The following is a 25,974-nucleotide window of genomic DNA, read 5'->3' on the forward strand; positions in this document are numbered from 1 at the left end:
GGACGGAGGAAGTACCACTTTTACCATTCGAATTAAAGGTGGGGCCATAAAATGTCGGATTAAAGGTGGGGCCATAAAATGTAATTATCCCTTAAATAAATTAAACCACCAAAGACAATCATTTTTAATATTTCAATCGCTCAGCAACGCTCCCTCCACCAATCCAAATTGTGTTATTTTAGAATTAATCAAGCTGGTAAACCTGGTCAGAGAAATGAAAAGAATATTCAAAGAAATGGTGATTGAATCACTCGGTTTTGCATTGATAAATTAATATTGAACAGATCAAACAACTCACAATTCACAACTCAGAGGTTTGACAAATCATTTGTGCAGAATCGAGATGGCTTATGAAGCTCTTGATAACCTGCAACAAACCTTGCATCAAATCCTAGAGCGCCGTGATAATCTCCTCACTCATTCTGTAAAACTACAAATCATATCCATCCGCGACCAATCTATTGTGTTGCAATGGAATCTCAAACATTATCCAAACAAAGAAAGAATCAGCAAGTAAGACACATGAGATTATTGAATATCTCTTCTGTGAAGAAAATATTTCATATCGTGGACCCGTAAAGCCGGAGGTCAGACTTGCAAACAGGCTGAGGGAATTAGCAGCACGGCTGGAGTCAGTCGTCGGAGATGTGGTGGATTGCATCAAGGGTAAGGGCTCAGTCAGCAGTCTGGAGTCAACCGTTGGAGACGTGGCGGATTACATCAAGGCTAAGAAGAGCTCAATCAGCAGCATAACTGATTATGCAGATGTTAGTTCATCATCAAGATCAGCAATCACAAGCAGCAAAGATGACGGCGTGGTTGGTTTTGAAGAAGATGTGGAAGTGATCAAGGATTGGCTTCTGGAGGGATCATCCAAACTACAGGTCCTACCAATTGTTGGAAGAGGAGACATTGGTAAGACCACGCTTGTTAAAATTGTTTACGATGATGCATCCGTTATGAAACATTTTCACATCTGCGCTTGGGTCACAATATCACAAGATCATAGTGTAGAACGTATTGTTCTAAATTTGCTAGCTTCCATGAAAGGAATTTCAGGATTAAGAGCAATATATAGAGATGTTGAAAGCGAAATTCCTACGGAGTCCTTAATTCGCAAATACTTAGAGTACAAGTATATCAGATATCTTATTGTAATGGACGACATATGGAGTAAGAAAGCTTGGGATGATGTAAAGATGTTGTTTCCTGATGCCGGTAATGGCAGTCGGATCATAGTCACCACAAGGCTGCAGGATGTGGCTGCTTATGTCAACTCCTCTAGCTTCATTCGTACTATGAGTCTGTTGGATGCGCCTCATAGTTGGAATTTGCTAAAGCAGAAGGTGTTCGGAGATAAAGACATTCCTATTGAATTAGAAGGCATTGGGTTCAAAATTGCTAAAAATTGTGGAGGGTTGCCCCTTTCAATCGTGGTGGCGGCAGGACTTCTATCTAAGATTAAGATTCATACTCGAGACTCATGGAAGCAAATTGCTGCAAACAACACGCAGCTTGATACAATAATTTGTTCGAGTTATACCCATTTACCCAATCATTCCGAGAAATGTTTCTTATATATGGCTGGCTTTCCAGAAGATTATGAGATTCGTGCCTCAGAACTTATTAACCTTTGGATAGTTGAAGGTTTTTTAAAACATTTAGATGAATCTAAAAGCTTGGAAGAGGAAGGGGAGGATTGTTTGGAGGATCTTGTTGACAAAAGTCTAGTTTTGGTCACTAACAGGAAGTCTGATGGGAAATTAAAGAGTTGCAGCCTTCATGATATTGTGCGGGAATTTTGTGTAAGGCAGGCTGCGAAAGAGAAGGTGATTCTTCCTGTTATGGATTACTTACCTACTCCCATCCTGCGAAGGCATTTTGTTCCACGTCTCATAAAAGATCATCACAGCATAAGTTTTAGTTTCTACGATCTACATCTAAAAAACTATGTGCATAGCTCACACATCCGCACCATAGTATGTATTCCAAAGAAAGGGTACAAATCCATAGGCGTTGTAGAGAAGTTTAGTTCGCTGAGGGTCCTTCATGTTTTACGTAGAAACGATCATTGGGATTGGGAGCCAGGTCAAGTGTTCGATCTGGTTCATTTAACTTACCTTGCTTCCAACATTCCCAGTAGTATTGTTCCTTCAGCCATATCAAAACTTCAGAATCTTCAGACTTTAATTATTTATAGATCTGAGGTTCTTTTGCCCATAGAGATTTGGGGGTTGCAGCAGTTAAAACATCTTATTGCCTTCTCATTTCAACCCTTACCCAACCCTGAAGGGGAAAAAAGTCCCCTTGAGAACCTGCAGGCACTTTCGCTGGCAATGGACTTGGTGTGGAGTAAAAGAATGGTGGAAATGATTCCAAACATTAAAAAGCTGGGAATATGCTACTCCAAGGTGAAGTTTGACGTGGATGCGAGCTATTGCCTTGACAATCTTAAACAACTATGTCGACTTGAGAAATTGAAATTGGAGAAGCAACATGAAGATTTTTCATCTACACAACATGATGAACTTGGATGGATTTCATTTAGACAAGCTAATAAGAGACTTGGAGGTCTAAACTTTCCTCTGCAATTGAGAAGGTTAACCTTGAGTGGTTGGAAGCTTCCTTGGAGTGATATGACCATCATTGGTTCATTACCACATCTTCAAGTGCTGAAGCTAAGAAACTATGCTTGCCATGACAGCTACTGGAAAACATCTAAGGGACAATTTCGTGAACTGAGATATCTGCTAATCGACAGGTCATATTTGGTTGATTGGACGACTGAAGCTAGCCACTTCCCGAGACTCGAGTGCTTAATGCTTCGTCAGTGTCGCAGTCTACGTGGAATTCCAACTAATGTTGGACACATTCTAACACTTAAACTGATTGAGGTTGAGGTTGACGGTAAGTCGTCCGAATATCTTTTGAGAACGGCAAAATGGATGGAAGAGGACCGGCAGAAGTTTGGATATGAAAGCTTTCAAGTTCGTGAGAAGTGTTCCTGATAAGATGCTCTCCTGACAATATAGATACTCCTTTTCAGGTTAGAGATTTGTAAAATTTGAATAATTTGGGTGCCTTTATTTCGAAACTAGAAATGTTTGTTTGAGCAAATTCATGACTCTTCTCCTTCTTTTCCAATATGCTTTGTTGTATTTCCGACAGCTGAATGTGGATATAGAAATAGTCAAAGCTGTATCAACGAATTAGAGATAAAAGGGAAGATAGTTACCGATTTAGATATATTTCTGAAGAGTTTAAAATTATTTAAGTCCACTATCTTAGGGAGATGTGCAAAAATAGGTCAATATTTTTCAAACTTGCAAGAATAGGCCAATATTTTTCGAATTTGCAAAAATAGGCCAAGTATTTTAATTGTTGGTGTTCTTATACCACATTTGGGCCCAATTCGGCCTTTATAGGCCATATTTTTGGGTCAAGTGACCCAAAATAGCCTGTTTGGGTTTAAATGTGGTTCACGGATGCCAACATTTAAAATAATTGGCCTATTTATGTAATATCGAAAAATATTGATCTATTTTTGCAAATTGCTTTAAAATAGTGGCCTTAAATAATTTTATACTCTATTTCTGAAAGTAGTATTTGTTTGTGTGTAAATGATCATATCACCTATTCATTAAATTCATATCTAAAATAGACCGTTCAAATAAATCCTATGTCTGGAAAACTTGGTTTTAAGGTCAAGAAAAGAGTCAGTTTCAAGTTCCAGCCAAGTTAAGTATATTGTTTTATTTCGTTGCCCATTAGTTTGCTCATGTTGCTGTCCCTTGGTATATTTCATCTGTGACTGTAATTGCATTAGCTAGAAAGTTTCAGAAACATAATCAGGAATGCACAGGAGCTCAGCCTCTGCTCTCTCTCTCTCTCTCCTCTGTTTCTCTCTGATTTAATTGTGGAAACTAGATTCATTCTTTCCATGTGATGCTCTCAGAGATGGTTAGCTGACTAATTAGGTGGTTGTTGCATGTAACTGTTCAACTCAGTAGATGATAAGTCTTCTAGAAGTCTTTTGAGATCAGCAAAATGGATAGAAAACAAACAACAGGTTTCTGGAAATGATAGCTTTCAAGTTCGTGTGAAGCGTTCCTGATAATTAAGCTGCTCTGCTGACAATATATATATACCATGTCTGCTCCTTTTTCAGGTTAGAGAGTTGTAAAATTTGAATAATTTGGGTGCCATTGTTTTGAAACTGCTCCTTATAGATATAAGGATGGAGTCATGAGAAAATGAGGGATTTAAATCTCTCCTTTTTTTCTTCATTTTTTTTTTCCATTTTCGAAAAGGGTGTATCACTCTTTCACAAGTTCAAAACACTAAAATTGGAGGCATCTACCAATTTAGATACCAACTTACATTACTTATTGTATGCATTAGTTGTTTCTTTACACAGATTGAATACTTTGTCACTCAAGTCCGTGTGATGTAGTAATAAAATCAAATACTTCACATGATTAACACTTAGTGCTCGTTTGATTCAAGTAGAGGAATGGAAAGGAAATGGAATCAAATAAAGGAGTGGAATGGTAACAATAACTATTACATTTATTGAGTGTTTGGTTTAACGATAGAAATGAAACATTAGTGAGGGATTCCCTTTCTTTTGTTTCCCCTCTATTTTGAGGGGTAACGAATTGAGTGATTGGATTACTCTCAAGTAAGGGTAATGATTATCTCATTACCCAAATCAAACAACAAGTAATTGATTCAATTACTTGATTCTCTTTCCAACCTCTAAAAACAACCAACCAAACCTGGGCTTAACATTAACTTGTTGAATGCTTGTTGTTAGAGGCAGGTCAAAGCTGTATCAACGAATTAGAGATAAAAAGGAAGAGAGCTACCGATTTACAAATCTTCATCGTGAAATTGAGAAGAGAGCAGCTGGAGATTCGCCCTGAGGAAAGCAGCCCAAAACTTTGATCCTCGTCAAAGTCTACAAAACAAGCCCGGAGGAGTTATCCAGAGATGGGAGACCACTGAAGGAGAGGGGAGCACTAGTGTCGCCGGAGAAGGAAGCTGTGTCTCTCAATCTCTCTATGCGTAAGAAAAGAGAGAGAGAGAGAGAGAAATGATAGGGTTGGGCTCTCTTTTTCATTCTTAGACTTGGGCCTTTTCTTTTATGGTTTTTATTGGGCTTTAGCCCACTAAGGCAAGGCTGCTATTTTACTCCTCGTCCATTGTGATAGTGAAAAATTGTAAAGAGGTGTTTGATTTGAATGATAATATACGATTGATAAAATAATTGAATTATTGGCTGTATGTTTCGATCGATGATGAATAGCTTTTGCTATGAAGTAATTGGTTAGTTCTATACGATGAGTGAATTTTTGGTAGAAAGTATTCAATACCACTTAAGATCCACTATACCAAATTTTATGTCCCAAGACTTCCATTTTTTTTTCATCAATTATTATTAATTAGTGTTTATTCCACCTGATTAAGGTATATAATTATTTTTTATCATTTAATTTCATTTTTATTAGTTAAAACATTGGATCTCATCCATTCAACATAAAAACATACTTCGTTTGAAAAAAAATCAAGATGCATAAAAACTAACCATTCACATTAGATGTCAAATACAATAAGGGAAGAAGTAGTATTGATTATTAGAATATATGTTTCATTTTCGAATAAATTTCTACTTGGATGAATCAATACATGCATTCGTGCAAGAACCATTTTTTTTTATTCTTCAATGTAATTTGAAGAAGCGTTTTTACTTGACAAAAACAAATGCTTATATTACTCAACTCTAATAAACCTGGTTTTGTAGTAGCTAGATCTGTCAAGCGTGACTTTAAACTTGCAATAATATTAAAATAAATTGAATATATTAATTTATTTATAATTGTGTCTGTTTATAGTTTATATATTTGGGCCTTAAATGGGCCTGAAACACCTTATTTGGGCTTTCCTTAATAAAATGGAATCCCTAGCTGATTTCATCATTATCCGTATCAAATCAATCCTCATAACAATATAGAGAACTTTGAACTCAAAATTGATTGATGTAGTTTGAAGACCATGATATAGGTTACTCCTATTTTCAATTATTATTGTCGAACGTATGTTTCTCCATTCCAAAAAAATTCTTATTCAATTATTTTGTTACCGAATGTCCTAAGCTAAAATTGAAAATGTGATCAGACAAATCCGGAACATGAGCTTCAAGAGCCTTTGATAAATTTTGAATTTAAAAAATCCTCAATATTAACTTGAGAATAAAATAGATAAATTTTAAAAGTTGGAATAGACATAAAAAAGTAAAACGAAAGGTTGAGATAGAATATGATATTAACCCAAGCAACAATATAAAAATATCTTATTGTGAGAACGGTAAGAAATTATTATTGATTTTCTTTGAAAACAAAAACAAATAACTTATAAATTAATTGCACTGGACCTATAAAGTAATTGTACTGAATTCTATACTAAATAAGTACCTTGAATTACTTATAAAATCCCGTACAATTAATTTAGGTTGCGTTATCTTTGGTTGTAAATTTATAATGGGAAAACGAAGGATAAACAAAATTTCACCCTTTAAATCCTTTCTTTATTTTCCCTCATTTGTAGTGTAAATGAGGAATGAGTATGGGTCAAATAGGAAATGAGGAAAAAGAAAAGAAGGATTTAAAGAGTGAAATTTTGTTTATCCTTCATTTTTCCATGATAAATTTACAACAAAAAATAACCCACCCTTATAATTTAACTGTAACTAATTTATAGGTCCAGTGAAAGAATTCTCAGTGTCTAACAATAAGAATTCTCCACTAAAAATGCTATCTATTCACTTGATTGCAATTTGAAATGGGAGATTTGAGTCCCTTGAGCTAGGTAGTGTGTGATTGGACTGGGTGACACGGTTTCGCACCGACGGAATAGTGATTGGATGGAATCGCACTGACGAAAAGATAGGGAATGGGTGGCTCAGTTTTGCTTTGAAATTAGAACATGGAAAAGAAAAATTGAACATATCACGACTCAAACCAGTAAACAACAATTTTGAGAAAATTTTTGTGCAGAATCGAGATGGCTTATGAAGCTCTTGATAACCTGCAACAAACCTTAGATCTGATCCTAGAACACCGCGATTATTTCCTCACTCATTCTGCAAAACAAGAAATCATATCCATCCGCTACCAATCTATTGCGTTGCAGTTGAATCTCAAACACTATCCAAACAAAGAGAGAATCAGAGAGGCAGCGAGTAAGACACATGAGATTATTGAACATCTCTTCTCTGATAAAGAGATAAAGCCGGCAATCAGACTTGCAATCAGGCTGAGGGAATTAGCAGCGCGACTGGAGTCAATCGTTGGAGACGTGGTGGATTGCATCAATGGAAACGGCTCAGCCAGCAGCTTGGAGCCAACCGTTGGAGACGTGGTGGATTACATCAAGCTGGGAAACGACTCCGATGTTAGTTCATCATCAAGATCAGCAATCGCAATTGTTGGTGTTGATAAAGATGTGAAAGTGATCAAGGATCGGCTTTTGGTGGAATCATCCAGACTATGGGTTCTCCCAATTGTTGGAACGGGAGGCATTGGTAAGACCACACTTGTAGAATTGTTTATAACGATGCATCCATTAGGCAAAATTTTGATATCTGCGCCTGGGTCACAATATCACAAGATCATAGCGTAGAACGTATTGTTCAAAATCTTCTAGCTTCCACGAAGGGAATTTCAGATGCTAAGAGCGACATCCCTATGGAAAACTTAATTTACGACTATCTAAAACGTCGGAGGTATCTTATTGTTATGGACGACATGTGGAGCAAGAAAGCTTGGGATGATGTCAAGATGTTGTTTCCTGATGCGGGTAATAGCAGTGGGATAATAGTCACCACAAGGCTGCAGGATGTGGCTGCTTATGTCGACTCTTCTAACTCCATTCATAATATGAGTTTGTTGGATTCACATCAGAGCTGGAATTTGCTAAAGCGGAAGGTGTTCGGATATAACGACATTCCTATTGAATTGGAAGACATTGGGTTCAAAATTGCTACAAATTGTGGAGGGTTGCCCCTTTCACTTGTGATGGCGGCTGGACTTCTATCTAAGATTCCGATTCATAATCGAGACTCATGGAAGCAAATTGCTGCAGACAGCGGGCAGCTTGAAACAATAATTTGTTCGAGCTATACCCATTTACCCAATCACTCGAAGCCATGTCTTTTATATATGGGTGGCTTTCCAGAAGATTACGAGATTCGTGTCTCAGAACTTATTAACCTTTGGATATCCGAAGGTTTTGTAACACTTTCAAATGGATCTAAAAGCTTGGAAAAGGAGGCAGAAGATTGTGTCGAGGATCTTGTCGAAAGAAGTTTAGTTTTGGTTACCAACAGGAAGTCTGATGGGAAGATAAAGAGTTGCAGCCTTCATGATATTGTGCGGGAATTTCTCGTAAGGCAGGCTGCAAAAGAGAAGGTAATTCTTTCTGTTATGGATTACTTACCTACTCCTATCCTGCGAAAGTATTTTGTTCCACGTCTCATAAAAGATCATCACATCATAAGTGCTAGTTCATATGATCTACATCTCAAAGACTACGGGCATAGCTCACACATTCGTACCATAATATGTATTCCGAAGAAAGGGTATAGATATGTGGGCTTTGTAGAGAAGTTTAGTTCGCTAAGGGTCCTCCATGTTTTACGTAGAAATGATCACTGGGATTGGGAGCCAGGTCAAGTGTTCGATCTGGTTCATTTAACTTACCTTGCTTCCAACATTCCCAATAGTATTGTTCCTTCGGCTATATCAAAGCTTCAGAATCTTCAGACTTTAGTTATTTATAGATCTGAGGTTCGTTTACCCATGGAGATTTGGAGGTTGCGACAATTAAGACATCTTATTGCCTTCTCATTTCAACCTTTACCGAACCCTGAAGGGGAAAAAAATCCTCTTCAGAACCTGCAGGCACTTTCGTTGGCAATGGACTTCGTGTGTAGTAAAAGAATGGTGGAAATGATTCGAAACATTAAAAAGCTGGGAATATGTTACTCCAAGGAGAAGCTTGATGGGGATGCGAGCTATTGCCTCAACAATCTTAAATATCTATTTGAACTTGAGAAATTGAAACTGGAGATGCATGTAGATTCTTCATGTATAGAACAAGAATCGGAGATGCCTGCACGTGAAGATTTTTCATTTAGAGGTCTAAACTTTCCTATAAACTTTCCTTTACAGCTGAGAAGGTTAACCTTGGGTGGTTGGAGGCTTTCTTGCAGTGTTATGACCATCATTGGTTCATTACCTAATCTTCAAGTGCTTAAACTAAGAAACTTTGCTTGCCACGGCGGTTACTGGGTAACATCTGAGGGAGAATTCCGTGAACTGAGATATCTGCTAATCGACGGATCATATTTGGCTTATTGGACGACTGAAGCTAGCCACTTCCCGAGACTCGAGTGTTAGTCAAAAGTGGCTGCCACCAACCTTCTTCACCAACCACCTCACACCAACCACCTCTCACCTACCACCTCCAAATCTTCCTATAAATAGAGAGCTCTTCTGCAGCATCCAACACACAACACACCAAACAACAATCTAACTTTCAGCTAGAGAGAGATAGAGAAAGAGAGAGAGAGAGAAAATTCTTGTGAGAGAAAACTTCAGTGTGGAAGTTATACACGAGTGATAAAAGTGAGTTGAGAGATAGCCTCTGCGTAGGCATATACAAAATACAGTGTGGTATTTTTGTTGTACTCCTCCTTTTGAGATTCTCTAATATATTGGTGTGGGTCCGTGGACGTAGGCAGTTTGGCCGAACCACGTTAAAAATATCGGTGTCATTTATTTTTCTCGTTTCATATCGGTCGATATCCAAAATATTGCGTCACACTAGATCCCGGGCGGAATTAGTTGCGTCTAATTTCCTAACAACTGGTATCAGAGCCACGTTGGTGGCGAAATTTTTTTTTTCTTGCGATGGTACTATTCACGTGAATAGTGAATTCGTGAATAGTAAATTTTGCGAACAGTGTTTCGTGCGCAACGGTAATTATTCTTTTAAAATTCTTAGTATGCTCTGTGGTTGCAGTGTAAACTGAACCTCCACATCAGAAACGAATTTTTTGAGAAAATTATCGTGTTTTTTTTTTTTGATCGAGTGGGAGCAATGTCGACAGACGATAAAATTTCCAAAATGGAGAAATTCAATGGTGTGAATTTTGGATTTTGGAAAATGCAAATGGAGGATTACTTGTACCAGAAGGACCTGTATAAGCCCTTGAAGGAAAAGCCAGTGGATATGAAGGACGACGAGTGGGAGGTGCTTGATCGAAAAGCACTCGGCGCAATCAGACTGACCTTATCAAAGTCAGTCGCCTTCAACATAAAGCATGAGAAGACAACAGCGTCTCTCATGAAAGCTTTATCCAGCATGTACGAGCAGCCGTCTGCAGCAAATAAAGTTCATTTGATCAAGAAATTGTTCAATATGAAAATGACGGAGAGCGGAAGATTTGGAGAACATTTGAACGAGTTCAACGAAGTGACGGACCAACTTACCACGGTGGACATCGAATTCGATGATGAGGTCCGGGCTTTGTTAATTCTTGGGCAGTTACCTGAGAGCTGGAATGGCACAGTCACGGCCATTAGCAGCTCTGCCGGTAAGTCCAAAATGAAGTTCGATGATGTCGTGAGCATGATCTTAACCGAGGAGATCCGGAGGCAGTCAGATGTAGTCTCCACTTCAGGTGCCGCTTTAAATGCAGAAAGCAGAGGCAGAAACTCAAACAGAAGTCAAGGGCGTGGACGGAGCAAGTCAAGGAATGGCAGGCAGAGCTCCAGGATCCACAAGAATTCCAACAAATCAAAGTCTGTTGAATGTTGGAACTGTGGTCAGGTCGGACACTACAGAACGCAGTGTAAAGTACCTTCAAAGGGAAACGAGACAAAGACCGAAGCCAATGTTGTGGCTGAAGAAGAAGGCGATGCCTTGATATGTTCCATGGAGAAAAGGGCCGAGTATTGGGTCATAGACTCTGGAGCATCTTTCCATGCCACCTCGAATCGAAATTCCTTCATAAATTACATGTCGGGAAATTTCGGAGAAGTATATCTCGGAGATGATCACCCATGCATCGTGGTGGGCATAGGAGAAGTACAGATCAAACTCAATGGATCTGTATGGAAATTGAAGGACGTGAGACACATTCCAGAGTTGAGGAAGAACTTGATCTCCGTCAAGCAATTGTCAAGAGAAGGATGTGATACACACTTCTCAGGTGATTATTGGAAAATCACTAAGGGCGCAATGATTCTTGCACGTGGCAAGGATACTGGAAGCCTATACACAACGATGAATGCGTGTGTGACAATTGCAGTTGCTGATAGCAAGAAGAATGCAAATTTGTGGCACCAAAGACTTGGGCACATGAGCCAGAAAGGGCTCAAGTATATGCATTCGAAAGGGAAACTACCAGAGCTTCAGTCTGTTGATATAGACTTTTGCGAAAGTTGTATCTACGGGAAGCAGAAGAGGGTGAGTTTCAATACCAGTGGTAGAACTCCGAAGCAAGTAAAGCTTGAGTTAGTCCACACAGATGTTTGGGGCCCAGCAGCAGTTTCATCCAATGGCGGAAAGTCTTACTTTGTGACTTTCATCGATGACCACTCGAGAAAGGTGTGGGTTTACTTCTTGAGACACAAGTCAGAGGTGTTCGAGGCGTTCAAGAAGTGGAAGGCCATGGTGGAAAATGAAACTGGTTTACGGATAAAGAAGTTGAGATCCGATAATGGTGGAGAATACGAAGATATGGCGTTCAAGAAATTTTGTTACCAGGATGGCATCAAGTTAGAAAGGACGTTGCCAGGGACACCACAACAAAATGGAGTTGCAGAACGCATGAACCGGACGTTGACAGAAAGAGCTAGGAGCATGAGGATACATGCAGGACTGCCAACACAATTTTGGGCAGAAGCTGTCAACACAGCGGCATATCTCGTTAACCATGGGCCATCTGTACCATTGGAGTACAGAATACCTGAGGAAGTTTGGAGCGGCAAAGAAATTAAACTTTCTCACTTGAAAGTATTTGGTTGTGTCGCGTATGTACACATTAGTGATAATGCCAGGAGTAAGCTCGACTCCAAATCACTAAAATGTACTTTCATTGGATATGGTGGAGATGAGTTCGGGTACCGTTTTTGGGATGACAAAAACAGGAAGGTCATTCGAAGCAGGAATGTCATATTCAATGAAAATGTGATGTACAAGGACAGGAATGCAGTGCAGTCCACCGACACAACAAGTGACGATCCAACATACGTTGATCCAGATGATACTGCAGAGTGCAGTACATCAAAGCAAACAGATGAAGGTTTGCAGACGGAGGAGCCCAACTCTGAGGCTGATCCACCACAGTCTCCAGTTCCAGCTCCAACTCCTATACCCAGGAGGTCATCTCGACCTCATGTTCCAAACAGGAAGTACATGAATCAAATGTTACTGACCGATGCTGGTGAACCTGAATTCTATGAAGAAGCATGTCAAGTCGGAGATTCTGTCAAGTGGGAGCTTGCAATGAAAGAAGAGATAAAATCTCTTATCTCTAATATGACGTGGGAACTAGTTGAGTTGCCCAAAGGAAAGAAAGCTCTACACAACAAATGGGTGTACAGAATCAAAGAAGAGCATGATGGTTCAAAGCGATATAAGGCAAGATTGGTAGTCAAAGGTTTCCAACAGGAAGAAGGAATTGACTACACAGATATCTTTGCTCCGGTTGTAAAGTTGACAACAATCCGATCGGTCCTGAGTATTGTTGCAACGGAGGACTTGCATCTAGAGCAGTTAGATGTGAAAACTGCTTTCCTCAATGGTGACTTAGAGGAGGAAATATACATGCAACAACCAGATGGATTCTCTGTCAAAGGAAAGGAGAAGCTGGTGTGCAAGTTGAAAAAGAGCCTGTATGGCTTGAAGCAAGCTCCGAAGCAATGGTACAAGAAGTTTGATGGATTCATGCAGAAAAATGGCTACATGAAGTGCAATGCTGACCATTGTTGTTACTTCAAGAGGTTCGAGTCCAGCTATATCATCTTGCTACTTTATGTTGATGACATGTTAGTAGCCGGCTCAGACTTGAACGAAATCAAGAAGTTGAAAAGGCAGCTTTCAGCGGAGTTCGAGATGAAGGACTTAGGAGAAGCAAAGCAAATTCTCGGGATGAGAATTTACAGAGACAAGCAAAAAGGTGTTTTGCAGTTGTCTCAAGCCAACTACGTCAATCGAATCTTGCAAAGATTCAACATGAGCAGTGCTAAACCGGTTAGCTCATCATTAGCTAACCATTTCCGCCTATCCAAAGAGCACTCTCCAAAGACTAAGGAGGAAAGAGACTTCATGGCTAAAATTCCTTACGCCTCAGCCATTGGAAGTCTGATGTATGCCATGGTCTGTACTAGACCAGATATCGCTAATGCAGTGGGAGTTGTGAGCAGATTTATGGCAAATCCAGGAAAGCAGCATTGGGAAGCAGTAAAGTGGATATTGAGATATCTACGTGGATCTACTGATAGATGCTTGTGTTTTCGACGAGGTGATGTAGCACTACAAGGTTTTGTAGATGCAGATTTTGCCGGTGAGGTAGATCGCAGGAGAAGCACTACCGGTTATGTCTTTACTGTTGGCACGACTGCTGTTAGTTGGATCTCGCAGATACAAAAGATTGTTGCTTTATCCACTACAGAAGCAGAGTACGTGGCAATCACCGAGGCTAGCAAAGAAATGATCTGGTTACAAGGGTTGTTGGCAGAATTGGGTTTTGATCAGACGAAGAATGTCTTGCACAGCGATAGTCAGAGTGCGATACATCTGGCAAAGAATTCAGCATTTCATTCTAGAACAAAGCATATTGGACTTCGTTATCATTTCATCAGATCTCTGTTGGAGGATGAGGTGTTAATACTTGAAAAGATCCAAGGAGCTCAAAATCCAGCCGACATGCTTACAAAGGCAGTAACCATTGATAAATTGAAGTTGTGCTCAGCTTCAATTGGTTTGCTAGAATGACAAAGACAGAAAGGCTGCTGCGTTGATCGAGGTGTGAAGACAGATTGAAATCAGTCTTCAAGTGGGAGATTGTTAGTCAAAAGTGGCTGCCACCAACTTTCTTCACCAACCACCTCACACCAACCACCTCTCACCTACCACCTCCAAATCTTCCTATAAATAGAGAGCTCTTCTGCAGCATCCAACACACAACACACCAAACAACAATCTAACTTTCAGCTAGAGAGAGATAGAGAAAGAGAGAGAGAGAGAAAATTCTTGTGAGAGAAAACTTCAGTGTGGAAGTTATACACGAGTGATAAAAGTGAGTTGAGAGATAGCCTCTGCGTAGGCATATACAAAATACAGTGTGGTATTTTTGTTGTACTCCTCCTTTTGAGATTCTCTAATATATTGGTGTGGGTCCGTGGACGTAGGCAGTTTGGCCGAACCACGTTAAAAATATCGGTGTCATTTATTTTTCTCGTTTCATATCGGTCGATATCCAAAATATTGCGTCACACTAGATCCCGGGCGGAATTAGTTGCGTCTAATTTCCTAACATCGAGTGCATAGTGCTTCGTCGGTGTTATGATCTATGTTCGATTCCAAGTAATATTGGAGACATTCCAACACTTAAACTGATTGAGGTTGACGATATGTCGTCCGAAACTCTTTTGATATCAACAGAAAGGATAGTAGAGAAACGAAGGAAGTCCAAAACTCTTTTGAGAAACAACAGGGGAATAATATTGAAACGACGGAATTATGTAAATGATATCTTTCAAGTTCGTGTGAAGCGTTCCAGATAAGCTGCTCTTTTTCAGGTTAGAGATTTGTCAAATTTGAATAATTTGGGTGCCTTTATTTCGAAACTGCTCTTTATAGATATAAGGATGGAGTCATGAAGTCATCATCTTTAGATTTAATTTTTTCCAAAACAATTGGTGAAAATGCACAATAATTAAGGGCAGATTGGCTATGTTTGTGATGATAAGTCGTCTAAAACTCATTTGAGATCAGCAAAAGGGATAGAAGAGAAACAACGAAATTCTGGAAATGATAAGCTGCTCTTCTAACAATATAGATACGATGTCTGCTCCTTTTCAGGTTAGAGATTTGTAAAATTTGAATAATTTGGTTGCCTTTATTTCAAGAACTGCTCATCATTTTCAGATTAGTTTTTTTCCAAAAATATGGATGGAGTCATCATTTTCAGATTTAGTTTCTTCCAAAAATATGTATGGAATCATCATCTTCGTCTCGTTTGAATATTTAATTTGCTACTTGGTTTTGTTAGATGACTCGTATAATTACTTTTTTTCCCCCTCTGCAGAGTTCAGAATGGCCGTTGTTTATGATGTAGCTCATCAAATACTCGAATGTTCAAATTAAGAAGGCAAAAAGCTGATGGTAGAGTATAGTTACAGTGGATGATATGTTTGTTTGAGTGAATTCACGACTCTTCTACTTCTTTTTCATGCTTCTGTTGTAATTAATGCTCTATTCTATTCAAGTACTTCTGCCAGCAGAATGTGGTGGATTAATTAACATTCCTTCTTGCAATTATTAACATACCAAAAATTAAGGGTTATTAGCCTGTAAATACATGAACTTTTTATATTTTCTGAAATTTAACATGACTTTTATTTTTAGCCCACAAATACACGAACTTAGCATTTTTTTTTTTGACATCGGCATGAAAAAACTCTATTTATTGTTGAGGTGGAGGTCGAAATACATGACGTGGACTACGAAATATGCACTTGAATAGAGTAATTTGATTCATTATTTTGATTGGAGAGTGAATGACATGGTATACCGGCCTTCACATTAATAGTAAATTAGAATTTTTTCTTGTCGATGTCAAAAATCAGAAAAAATGCTAAGTTCTTGTATTTGGGGGCTAAAAATAAAAGTAATGATAAATTTCAGAAAATATAAAAAATTCGTGTATTTACATGCTAATAACCCAAAAATTAACTGCTAATGATGGTCTTTTTTATTTCTATTTTTTGTTTTGATATAACAATCGAATAATATTATAGTTGGTTACTACTTTTTTTAGAAATATTTTTAAAAATATTAACAAAACTCGGTCGTAAAATCCTCGATTTTATATGTAACACCTCCTTAATAGTTTTCACAAATCACAAACGATGAGGACTAAATTTAGTGGGCTAAAGCCCAATAAAAACTACTAGTCTATGACAAAAGGCCCAAGTCTTAAAATGAAAAAAGAGAACCCAACCCTCTCACTTGAATTTCTCTCTCAACTTCTCTCTCTTCTCCGGCGATACTGGTCGCCGCACATTATTACCACCGCCACCGCCACCGCCACCACCTTGCGCAGCTTCATCAAAGGGTCGGGCTGTTCCAGGCGAATCTCCTGCTGCCTTGAAAAAATTTATTGTCCAAATTACCAATAAAGTATAACTGTGTAAATAAAAAAGTAATGTTGGTAATAATGTTATCAACAGAATGTTAATTTTGTTAAATTTTAATTTTTAGTGTGAAATATTGAATGGGTGGCTCAGTTTTGCTTTGAAATTACAACAAGAAAAAGAAAAATTGAACATATCATAACTCACAACCAGCAGCAAACAACCAGATGGGATCCTCTGTCCCACAATATTATGTGTACCACATGTACCACTCTTCATTTCTTTGTTTTATAAATTGTTTTTTATAAAAATAAAAATTATTATTATATTATAAACTCTAATTAGTATTTACCATTGAAAAATTAAAATTTTAAAAATTATATACCCTAACTTTGAATTAATGAACCCAAATAATCTATTATTAATTCAAATAAATATAAAAAAATAATTATAAACCCTAAATGGATTAGTGAACCCTTGTTAATTATCTTTATATTATATAAAAGCATAATAAATTAAAATTGAATAAAAATAATTTATAAATATAAAAAAATGAAGAGTGGTACACGTGGTACACACTATATTTTGGGACAGAGGATCCCATTTGGCAAACAATAATTTTGAGAACTCTTCTTTTTTGGGTAGAATCGAGATGGCTTATGAAGCTCTTGATAACCTGCAGCAAACCTTAGATCAGATCCTAGAATACCATGACGATCTCGTCACTCATTCTGTAAAACAAGAAATTTTATCCATCAACGTCCAAGCTGCTGTCTTGCAGTTGAATCTCAAACATTATCCAAACAAAGAAAAAATCAGAGAGGTAGCGAATACAGCATATGAGATTATCCAATATTTCTTTTTTGGAGAATATCTTTCAGATTGCGGATCGACAGAGCCAACGGTCATAGTTGCAAACAAGCTGAGGGAACTAGCACAGAGACTGGAATCAACTGTTGGAGATGTGGTGGATTACATCAAGGGAAACGACCCAATCAGCACTGTAACTGATTCTCATGATGTTAGTTCATCATCAAGATCAGCAATCACAAGCAGCAAAGATGACATTGTTGTTGGTTTTGAAGAAGATGTGAAAGTGATCAAGGATCGTCTTTGCAAGGGATCATCCAGACTACAAGTCCTCCCAATTGTTGGAACAGGAGGCATTGGTAAGACCACGCTTGCTAAAATTGTTTACAATGATGCATCCGTTGGGCAAAATTTTGAGATCTGCGACAATATCACAAGATCATAGTGTAGAACGTATTGTTCTTAATCTTCTAGCTTCCATGAAAGAAATTTCAGATGCCAAGAGCGACATCCCTATGGAAAACTTAATTTACGAGTATCTAAAATGTCGGAGGTATCTTATTGTTATGGACGACATGTGGAGCAAGAAAGCTTGGGATGATGTCAAGATGTTGTTTCCTGATGCGGGAAATAGCAGTGGGATAATAGTCACCACAAGGCTGCAGGATGTGGCTGCTTATGTTGACTGTTCTAACTCCATTCATACTATGTGGTCGTTTGGTTCGAGTAGAGGAATGAAAAGGGAATGGAATCAAATAAAGGGGTGGAATGGTAACAATAAGCATTACTTTTATTGAGTGTTTGATTTAACAATGGAAATGAATCATTAGTAAGAGATCCCCTTTCTTTTGTTTCCCCTCTATTTTGAGGGGTAACAAATTGGGTGATTGAATTACCCCTAAGTAAGGGTAATGATTACCTTATTATCCAAACCAAATAATGAGTAATGGATTCAATTAATTGATTCCCTTTCCAACCTCCAAAAACACTCAACCAAACATGGGCTATGAGTTTGTTGGATTCACATCAGAGCTGGAATTTGCTAAAGCGGAAGGTGTTCGGATATAACGACATTCCTAGTGAATTGGAAGACAGTGGGTTCAAAATTGCTAAAAATTGTGGAGGGTTGCCCCTTTCACTCGTGATGGCGGCTGGACTTCTATCTAAGATTCCGATTCATAATCGAGACTCATGGAAGCAAATTGCTGCAGACAGCGGGCAGCTTGAAACAATAATTTGTTTGAGCTATACCCATTTACCTAGTCACTCGAAGCCATGTCTTTTATATATGGCCGACTTTCCAGAAGATTATGAGATTCGTGTCTCAGAACTTATTCACCTTTGGATATGTGAAGGTTTTGTAGCACTTTTAAATGGATCTAAAAGTTTGGAAGAGGAGGCAGAAGATTGTATCGAGGATCTTGTCGAAAGAAGTTTAGTTTTGGTCACCAACACGAAGTCTATTGGGAAAATAAAGAGTTGCAGCCTTCTTAACAGGACATTTCGTTTGGGACGGAGGGAGTACCAATAATACATTCCACTTTTTCTTAACACCAGCGTAAAAAACAATGCGACATAAATTTTAGGGTTAATTGCATATAATATCACGAACTTTGTCCGATATCCATTTTCCTCACTTTCTTTAAAAATTCCATTTTTTATCAAATACTTTGATATTTGTTCAATTTCCCCACGATTTTTGTTCCGATGACCGAAAAAATGACATAGCAGTAACATGGATTTAATTTTACACGTAACACTAACGTGGAATATGTATGAATTTTAAATTAGACATATAATATTAAATCATAATAAAAAAAACCCTAATTTCGTTTAATTTCTCATTTTTATCGGGTAAAATGAAATCAAAGATTGCTTTTGGCGCTAGAAAAAAACGATTGCTTCCTCTCTAGACCAGTGTCGAAGTCTTCGTGTCGAGGTCTTCTAAACCAGTGACGCCGATTGCTCGTTGATTGCTGGCGCCGATTGCTTCATGTTTTCAGTCTTCCAAATTAGTGCGCCAATCGTTGGCGCCCTTGCTTCGCCCATTAGTGGAGCTGATTGCTGAAACGAAGGTTTTAATGTTTAAACTAAAACACATCGTTTAATTTATCGGAATGGCGTGTGCCGGTGAGCCACATCAGCGCCACGTCGATTCCGATTTGAGGGTAAACAAATAATCGTGGGGAAATTGAACAAATGTCAAAGTATTTGATAAAAAATGAAATTTTTAAAGATCGTGGGGAAAATGGATTTCGGGCAAAGTTCATGATATTATATGCAATTAACCCTAAATTTTATGGACGGAGAAAGTACCATTTTTACCATTCGGATTAAAGCTCGGGCCATAAAATGTAATTATCCCTTAAATAAATTAAACCACCTAGCTAAGACAATCATTTTTAATATTTCATTACTCAGCAACTCTCCCTCCCCAACAAACCAATCCAAAATTGAGTTATTTTATAATTAATCAAGCTGGCAAACCTGGTCAGAGAAATGGAAAAAAAATATTCAAAGAAATAGTGATTGAATCACTCTGTTTTGCATTTATAAATTACTAAAATTGAACAGATCAAACAACTCACAATTCACAACTCAGAGAGGTTTGACAAATTTTTTGTGCAGAATCGAGATGGCTTATGAAGCTCTTGATAACCTGCAACAAACCTTAGATCAGATCCTAGAACACCGCGACGATCTCCTCACTCATTCTGCAAAACAAGAAATCATATCCATCCGCTACCAATCTGTTGTGTTGCAATTGAATCTCAAACATTTTCCAAACAAAGAGAGAATCAGAGAGGCAGCAAGTAAGACACATGCGATTATTGAATACCTCTTCTCTGATAAAGAGATAAAGCCGGCAGTCAGACTTGCAATCAGGCTGAATGAATTAGCAGCGCGACTGGAGTCAATCGTTGGAGACGTGGTGGATTACATCAAGCTGGGCAACGACTCAATCAGCAGGGTAACTGATTCTGCAGATGTTAGTTCATCATCAAGATCAGCAATCGCAAGCAGCAAAGATGATGACGTTGTTGTTGGTTTTGGAGACGACGTGGGAGTGATCAGACGTCGGCTTTTATGGGGAACGCACACACTAAAGGTCATCCCCATTGTTGGAACAGGAGGCATTGGTAAGACCACACTTGCTAAAATTGTTTATAATCATGCATCCGTTGTCGAAAATTTTGATATCTGCGCCTGGGTCACAATATCACAAGATCATAGCGTAGAACATATTGTGCTAAATCTGCTAGCTTCCATGAAAGAAATTTCATCAGTAAGAGATGCAGAGAGCGACGTTCCTATAGAGTCCTTAATTCGCAAGCACTTGGAGCTTAGCAGGTATCTTATTGTAATGGACGACATGTGGAGTAAGAAAGCTTGGGATGATGTAAAGAGTTTGTTTCCTGATGGTCGTAATGGAAGTCGGATCATAGTGACCACAAGGATGCAGGATGTGGCTGATTATGTCAGCTCCTCTGACGATGTTCATACTATGAGTTTGTTGAATGAATATTATAGCTGGAATTTGCTAAAGCAGAAGGTGTTTGGATATAAAAGGATTCCTATTGAATTGGAAGATATCGTGAAGAAAATTGTTCAAAATTGTGGAGGGTTGCCCCTTTCAATTGTGGTGGTGGCAGGACTTCTATCTAAGGTTCATACTCGATCCTCATGGGAGCAAATTGCTGCAAATGACGGGCAACTTGAGACAATAATCTGTTTAAGTTATACTCATTTACCTGATCACTTGAAGTCGCGTCTTTTATATATGGCTGGCTTTCCAGAAGATCAGGAGATTCGTGTTACGGAACTTGTTAATCTTTGGATATCTGAAGGTTTTGTAACATGTTCAGAGAATGGATCTGAAAGCTTGGAAGAGGATGCCGGAGATTGTTTGGAGGATCTTGTCGAGAGAAGTCTAGTTCTGGTCACCAAAAGGAAGTTTGATGGGAAAATCAAGAGTTGCAGCCTTCATGATGTTGTGAGGGAATTTTGTGTAAGGCAGGCTGCGAAAGAGAAGGTAATTCTTTCTGTTATGGATTACTTACCTACTCCTATCCTGCGAAAGCATTTTGTTCCACGTCTCATAAAAGATCATCATAGCATAAGTGCTAGCTCGTATGATCTACATCTCAAAGACTATGTGCATAGCTCACACATCCGCACCATAATATGTATTCCGAGGAAAGGGTATAGATCTGAGGGCATTGTAGAGAAGTTTAGTTCACTGAGGGTCCTTCATGTTTTACGTAGAAATAATCATTGGGATTGGGAGCCAGGTCAAGTCTTCGATCTCGTTCATTTAACTTACCTTGCTTCCAACATTCCCAATAGTATTGTTCCTTCAGCCATATCAAAGCTTCAGAATCTTCAGACTTTAATTATTTATAGATCTGAGGTTCGTTTGCCCACGGAGATTTGGAGGTTGCGACAGTTAAGACATCTTATTGCCTTCTCATTTCAACCCTTACCCTACCCAGACCCTAAAGGGGAAAACATTCCCCTTCAGAACCTGCGGGAACTTTCACTTGCAACCGACTTCCTGTGCAATAAAAGAATGCTGGAAATGATTCCAAACGTTGAAAAGTTGGGAATATGTTATTCCAGGGAGAAGTTTGACGCGGATACGCGCTATCGCCTCAACAATCTTAAATATCTATGTCAACTCGAGAAATTGAAATTGGAGATGCACGTAGATTTTTCATGTATAGAAATGGAATCGGAGATGCGTGCACATGGAGATTTTTCATTTAGAGGTCTAAACTTTCCATCGCAGTTGAGAAGGTTAACCTTGAGTGGTTGGAGGCTTTCTTGGGGTGATATGACAACCATTGGTTCATTACCAAATCTTCAAGTGCTTAAACTAAGAAACTATGCTTGCAAAGGCATTCACTGGGAGACATGTAAGGGGCAATTTCGTGAGCTGAGACTTCTGCTAATCGACGGATCACATTTGGTTGATTGGATAACCGAAAGCAGCCACTTTCCGAAACTCGAGTGCCTAATGCTCCGCCAGTGTCCTAGTCTATATAAGATTCCAAGTAGTATTGGAGACATTCCAACACTTAAACGGATTGAGGTTGATGATAAGTCGTCCGAATATCTTCTGAGAACCAAAACATTTCAAGTTCGTGTGAAGCGGTCCTGATAATAAGCTCCTCTTTTGACAATCAGGTTTGACAATCAGGTTAGAGATTTGTAAAAATTTGAATAATTTGTGTGCCTTCATTTCGAAACTGCTCTTTGTAGATATGTTTATTTGAGCAAGTTCATTACTCTTCTACTTGTTTTTCAGTATTCCTCTGTTGTAGGATTTCCGGCAGCTTCTTGTATGCATTAGTTGTTTCTAATCTGTATACAAAGATTGCAATTATATTTAACATATCAAAAATTGAATACTTTGTTTGTTAGTCAAACTATCAGCCACAATTGTTGAAGAAACATAATGCAAAGATTGTATACTTCTTCCACAACATTTAATGTTGTTGTCTCCCTCCTTGCCTATAAATATGTAACATTCATCAGCTTCGTAATGTAGAGAGAGCAAGAGTGAGTTGAAGGGAAATCTAAAATACGAGAGTTTGAGGGTTTGAGACAAAAGCTTAGTTAGAAGCTTTTGGTGTGAGAAAATTAGAATTTTCTCAGGGTATAACGGGTTGTGAGTTGAGTGTTGTAAACACTGTATATTTTTTTCTCTCGTGCTAAATAGATCTGCAGCAGCTCCGGAGACATAGGCATGATTGGCCGAACTCCGTTATCAAATTTGTGTCTTTATTATTCCGCATTTATTTCGCTCTCGCATGTCTGGTTAGAGGGAAATTGCACCATTGTTACTCAACTCCATGTGATCTAGTAACTAAAATCAAATATCCTTCACATGATTAACACATTATATTAACTTGTTGAATGCTTGTTGTTAGAGCCGTGTCAAAGCTCTATCAGCGAATTAGAGATAGAAGGAAAGAGAGTTACCGATTTAATTATCTTCTTTGTGAGATTGAGAAGAGAGCAGCAGGAGATGAGGGTGCGCACGGCGGTGGCGGTGGCGGTGGCTGTGGCAATAATGTGCAGCGAGAAGTGTCGCCGGAGATGGAGGCCGTGCCTCCAAAATCAAGAGCAGGTAGGCTCTTTTTTATTCTTAGACTTGGGCCTTTTGCTTTATGTTTTTATTGGGCTTTAGCCCACTAAGGCTGATATTTCAGTCCACATAGCTTGTGATTTGTGAAAACTAAGGAGGTGAAATACTTTCTATATATATATATATCTATCTATTATATATATTGATAGTCCTCAATACATAAATTGATAGAAACTAATATAATACTATATAATTTTTTATTTGATTTTAGTCTTCTTCATTACTTTAATATGTCTTGTTTTTTGTGTATATACTATATTTTATTTATTTTGCAGCTCAATAAATTCGGTCATGGGCTGTGGACAGGCCAGCCCTTCTTCAATATTGAAGGGGCAAAGGCCTAGCACCTCCAAAATTAAAAAATAATCTTATTCATAATAATTTAATATTTAATAATTTTAGATTTATTATATAGATTGAATTTCTAGTATTTTCTTCTATAGCTTTTTTCTTTATAGTTACATGATACATATTGATATGCAGCATTAATTTTTATCTAGGCTATTATTATTATTATTATTATTATTATTATTATTATTATTATTTCGATTCTTATTAGAACTAGAACTCTTTTATCATCTTTATTCCAAATCTTATTAGGAGATATACATAGAAAACAATCTTTATAATTATCAAAACTCTTTAAAGACTAGTATAAATAGAGACACAATTTTCCCCCTAAATTACACAAATACGAACATCTTGAAGGGAGCATTAAATAAGGTATTCCTCTTAATTATTCTTATTTACGTTTTTGTATCAGACCGATTGTTTTTAATAATTTTAATTTAAAGTTTAGGCAAGGTAGTTTGGTGTTTTTAGTTCCGGAATATGCTAGAATTATTATAGCCTTATAGGTAGAAAGAACTAATTAAACTGTTCAGATGAAGTGATTATCACGTAAGTCATATGCACGTAACATGTGTTATTCGGTTTTGAGTAAATCAATTTCAATTACTCAAGTAATCCTTCGAATGTTTAGGATTTTTTTTTTTAAGAGAATTAGTTCAATTTAGTAATGATTGTTTTTTTCACTTTGTTTGCCAACTAGTGCTGCTGCTTTTTTTTTTTTTTTTTTGAGTTTTTAATGAAGTTACTTAAATTTGATTTAGGATTTAAGTTTTGCTTTTTGCATCAATCACCAGTGCATTAGTCGTTTTATTATGTTTTACTTTCAAATACATTTATTTAGGATAATAACAATAATAGGGAACAAATTTTATATATATATATATATATATATAGAGAGAGAGAGAGAGAGAAAAGTTAAACAGAGAATGCTAAATATTTAGAGAATAGAGAATTCGTAAAATAAAAACGAATATATCTACAATTTTTATGAACAGATCAATGTACCGCATGAACAACAATTTGCCCCGGGTTCGTATCCTGTTGGTGGCGAGTTTTTCTCTTTTTTTACTAAATACGTCTGTTCGTAAAATATATAGACTTGTTCAAAATGAAATATATAATAATTCTCTGTTTAACTTGACCCTATATATATTATAAAAATATTTAATATTATATCCCGACTTTTAGATTTTACAAAATCGTTAGATGGGGTAGATTGTTTAAATGTTTTGAATTGGCATATGTCTTATAAAATTGTTAGTCTCTTTATAGATGTTTATTTAAAGATATTATTGAAATAAGTGCATCACAATTAAGACTCGCGTCTCAAGATCGTTTTATTTTGATATTTGTAATCGTCATTAAAGTGAGGGATTATATACTTGTGGTTATATTCATGTATATTTTTATATGCTCTTATTCAGGGACGGATCTAAGAATTTAATTAGGACCGGGCGAGATTTCATCGGATAATTCTAATGAATTTTTAGTAAAGAAAACAGACCGGGCGACCGGGCGACTACCGAGATTTCATCAAAATATAAATATATATATATAGGTAATAAAAAAAAAATTGACCGGGCGACCGCCGAGATTGCCCGGCCTCTAGATCCGTCTCTGCTCTTATTTCATGTTTGATTATACTTGCTTAGCCATGTTTAGATACATGTTCAGTTTATCATGTTTAGATACTTGATCAGAAATTCAACCATGTTGAGATACATATTCAATATATTATGTCCAGATACATGATTAGTTTCAGAGGCTTTCAGTTCGCCTACCAGATTTATCAGTTTATGTGTATGACAATGTGAATTATTTTGCATGTTTAAGCGTATTTGAATATGTGCATTGTTCCTCACTAAGTATATTTTCAATATGCTCACCCCTTATCTTTTCAGTTTTGCAGTTCTGGAGTCGAGGTGGCTACGGAAGTTGAGAATGACTATAGATAAAGATTTTGCATAGAAACTTGTTACGTTTTAAATTATCGTTTTTATTTCATGTTACTACTTTAGTTTTGGCAAGTTGATTTTAAGTTGGTTTAAACTTTATTAGTCAAGAAATTTTATTTTTAACTATTAGTTCTTCAAGATTTTAAATTGAAAAGTTTATGAAAATTGGGGTATACCACTATGTAACACCCCATTTTCATAAACTTTGTAAAATTAAAATTTTAAGAACTAATAGACAAAATAAAATTTCTTGACTATCAAAGTTTAAACCAATTCAAAA

General features: G+C 37.4%; 4 protein-coding genes and 1 long non-coding RNA gene across 5 annotated transcripts; all 5 read left to right on the plus strand.

Annotated features, from left to right (window-relative positions):
* Positions 1–343: 343 nt before the first annotated feature.
* Positions 344–5,292, plus strand: LOC131018289 (putative late blight resistance protein homolog R1B-14). The gene is made up of 3 exons (XM_057947015.1): positions 344–424; positions 501–4,168; positions 4,817–5,292. The coding sequence occupies exons 1-2, from the start codon at positions 344–346 to the stop codon at positions 3,006–3,008; spliced, it is 2,589 nt and encodes an 862-aa protein (XP_057802998.1). The 3' UTR covers positions 3,009–4,168; positions 4,817–5,292.
* A 1,770-nt stretch (positions 5,293–7,062) lies between these two features.
* Positions 7,063–9,458, plus strand: LOC131018290 (putative late blight resistance protein homolog R1A-10). Its single transcript, XM_057947016.1, has 2 exons — positions 7,063–7,582; positions 7,705–9,458. The coding sequence occupies exons 1-2, from the start codon at positions 7,063–7,065 to the stop codon at positions 9,456–9,458; spliced, it is 2,274 nt and encodes a 757-aa protein (XP_057802999.1).
* Positions 9,459–14,613: 5,155 nt separating this feature from the next.
* LOC131017456 (uncharacterized) lies at positions 14,614–15,616 on the plus strand. Its single transcript, XR_009099620.1, has 2 exons — positions 14,614–14,870; positions 15,380–15,616. It is a non-coding gene; the product is annotated as an uncharacterized LOC131017456 (long non-coding RNA).
* Positions 15,617–17,079: 1,463 nt separating this feature from the next.
* On the plus strand, positions 17,080–18,768 carry LOC131018291 (putative late blight resistance protein homolog R1B-12). The gene is made up of 3 exons (XM_057947017.1): positions 17,080–17,596; positions 17,712–17,917; positions 18,268–18,768. The coding sequence occupies exons 1-3, from the start codon at positions 17,080–17,082 to the stop codon at positions 18,766–18,768; spliced, it is 1,224 nt and encodes a 407-aa protein (XP_057803000.1).
* Positions 18,769–19,717: 949 nt separating this feature from the next.
* Positions 19,718–23,559, plus strand: LOC131017457 (putative late blight resistance protein homolog R1B-14). The gene is made up of 2 exons (XM_057946212.1): positions 19,718–22,424; positions 23,171–23,559. Exon 1 carries the CDS (start codon positions 19,873–19,875, stop codon positions 22,396–22,398), a length of 2,526 nt encoding a protein of 841 aa, XP_057802195.1. The 5' UTR covers positions 19,718–19,872; the 3' UTR covers positions 22,399–22,424; positions 23,171–23,559.
* The last annotated feature ends 2,415 nt before the right edge of the window (positions 23,560–25,974 follow it).

The sequence above is a fragment of the Salvia miltiorrhiza genome, chromosome 3, assembly GCF_028751815.1.
Source record: "Salvia miltiorrhiza cultivar Shanhuang (shh) chromosome 3, IMPLAD_Smil_shh, whole genome shotgun sequence".
Taxonomy (NCBI): Eukaryota; Viridiplantae; Streptophyta; class Magnoliopsida; order Lamiales; family Lamiaceae; genus Salvia; species Salvia miltiorrhiza.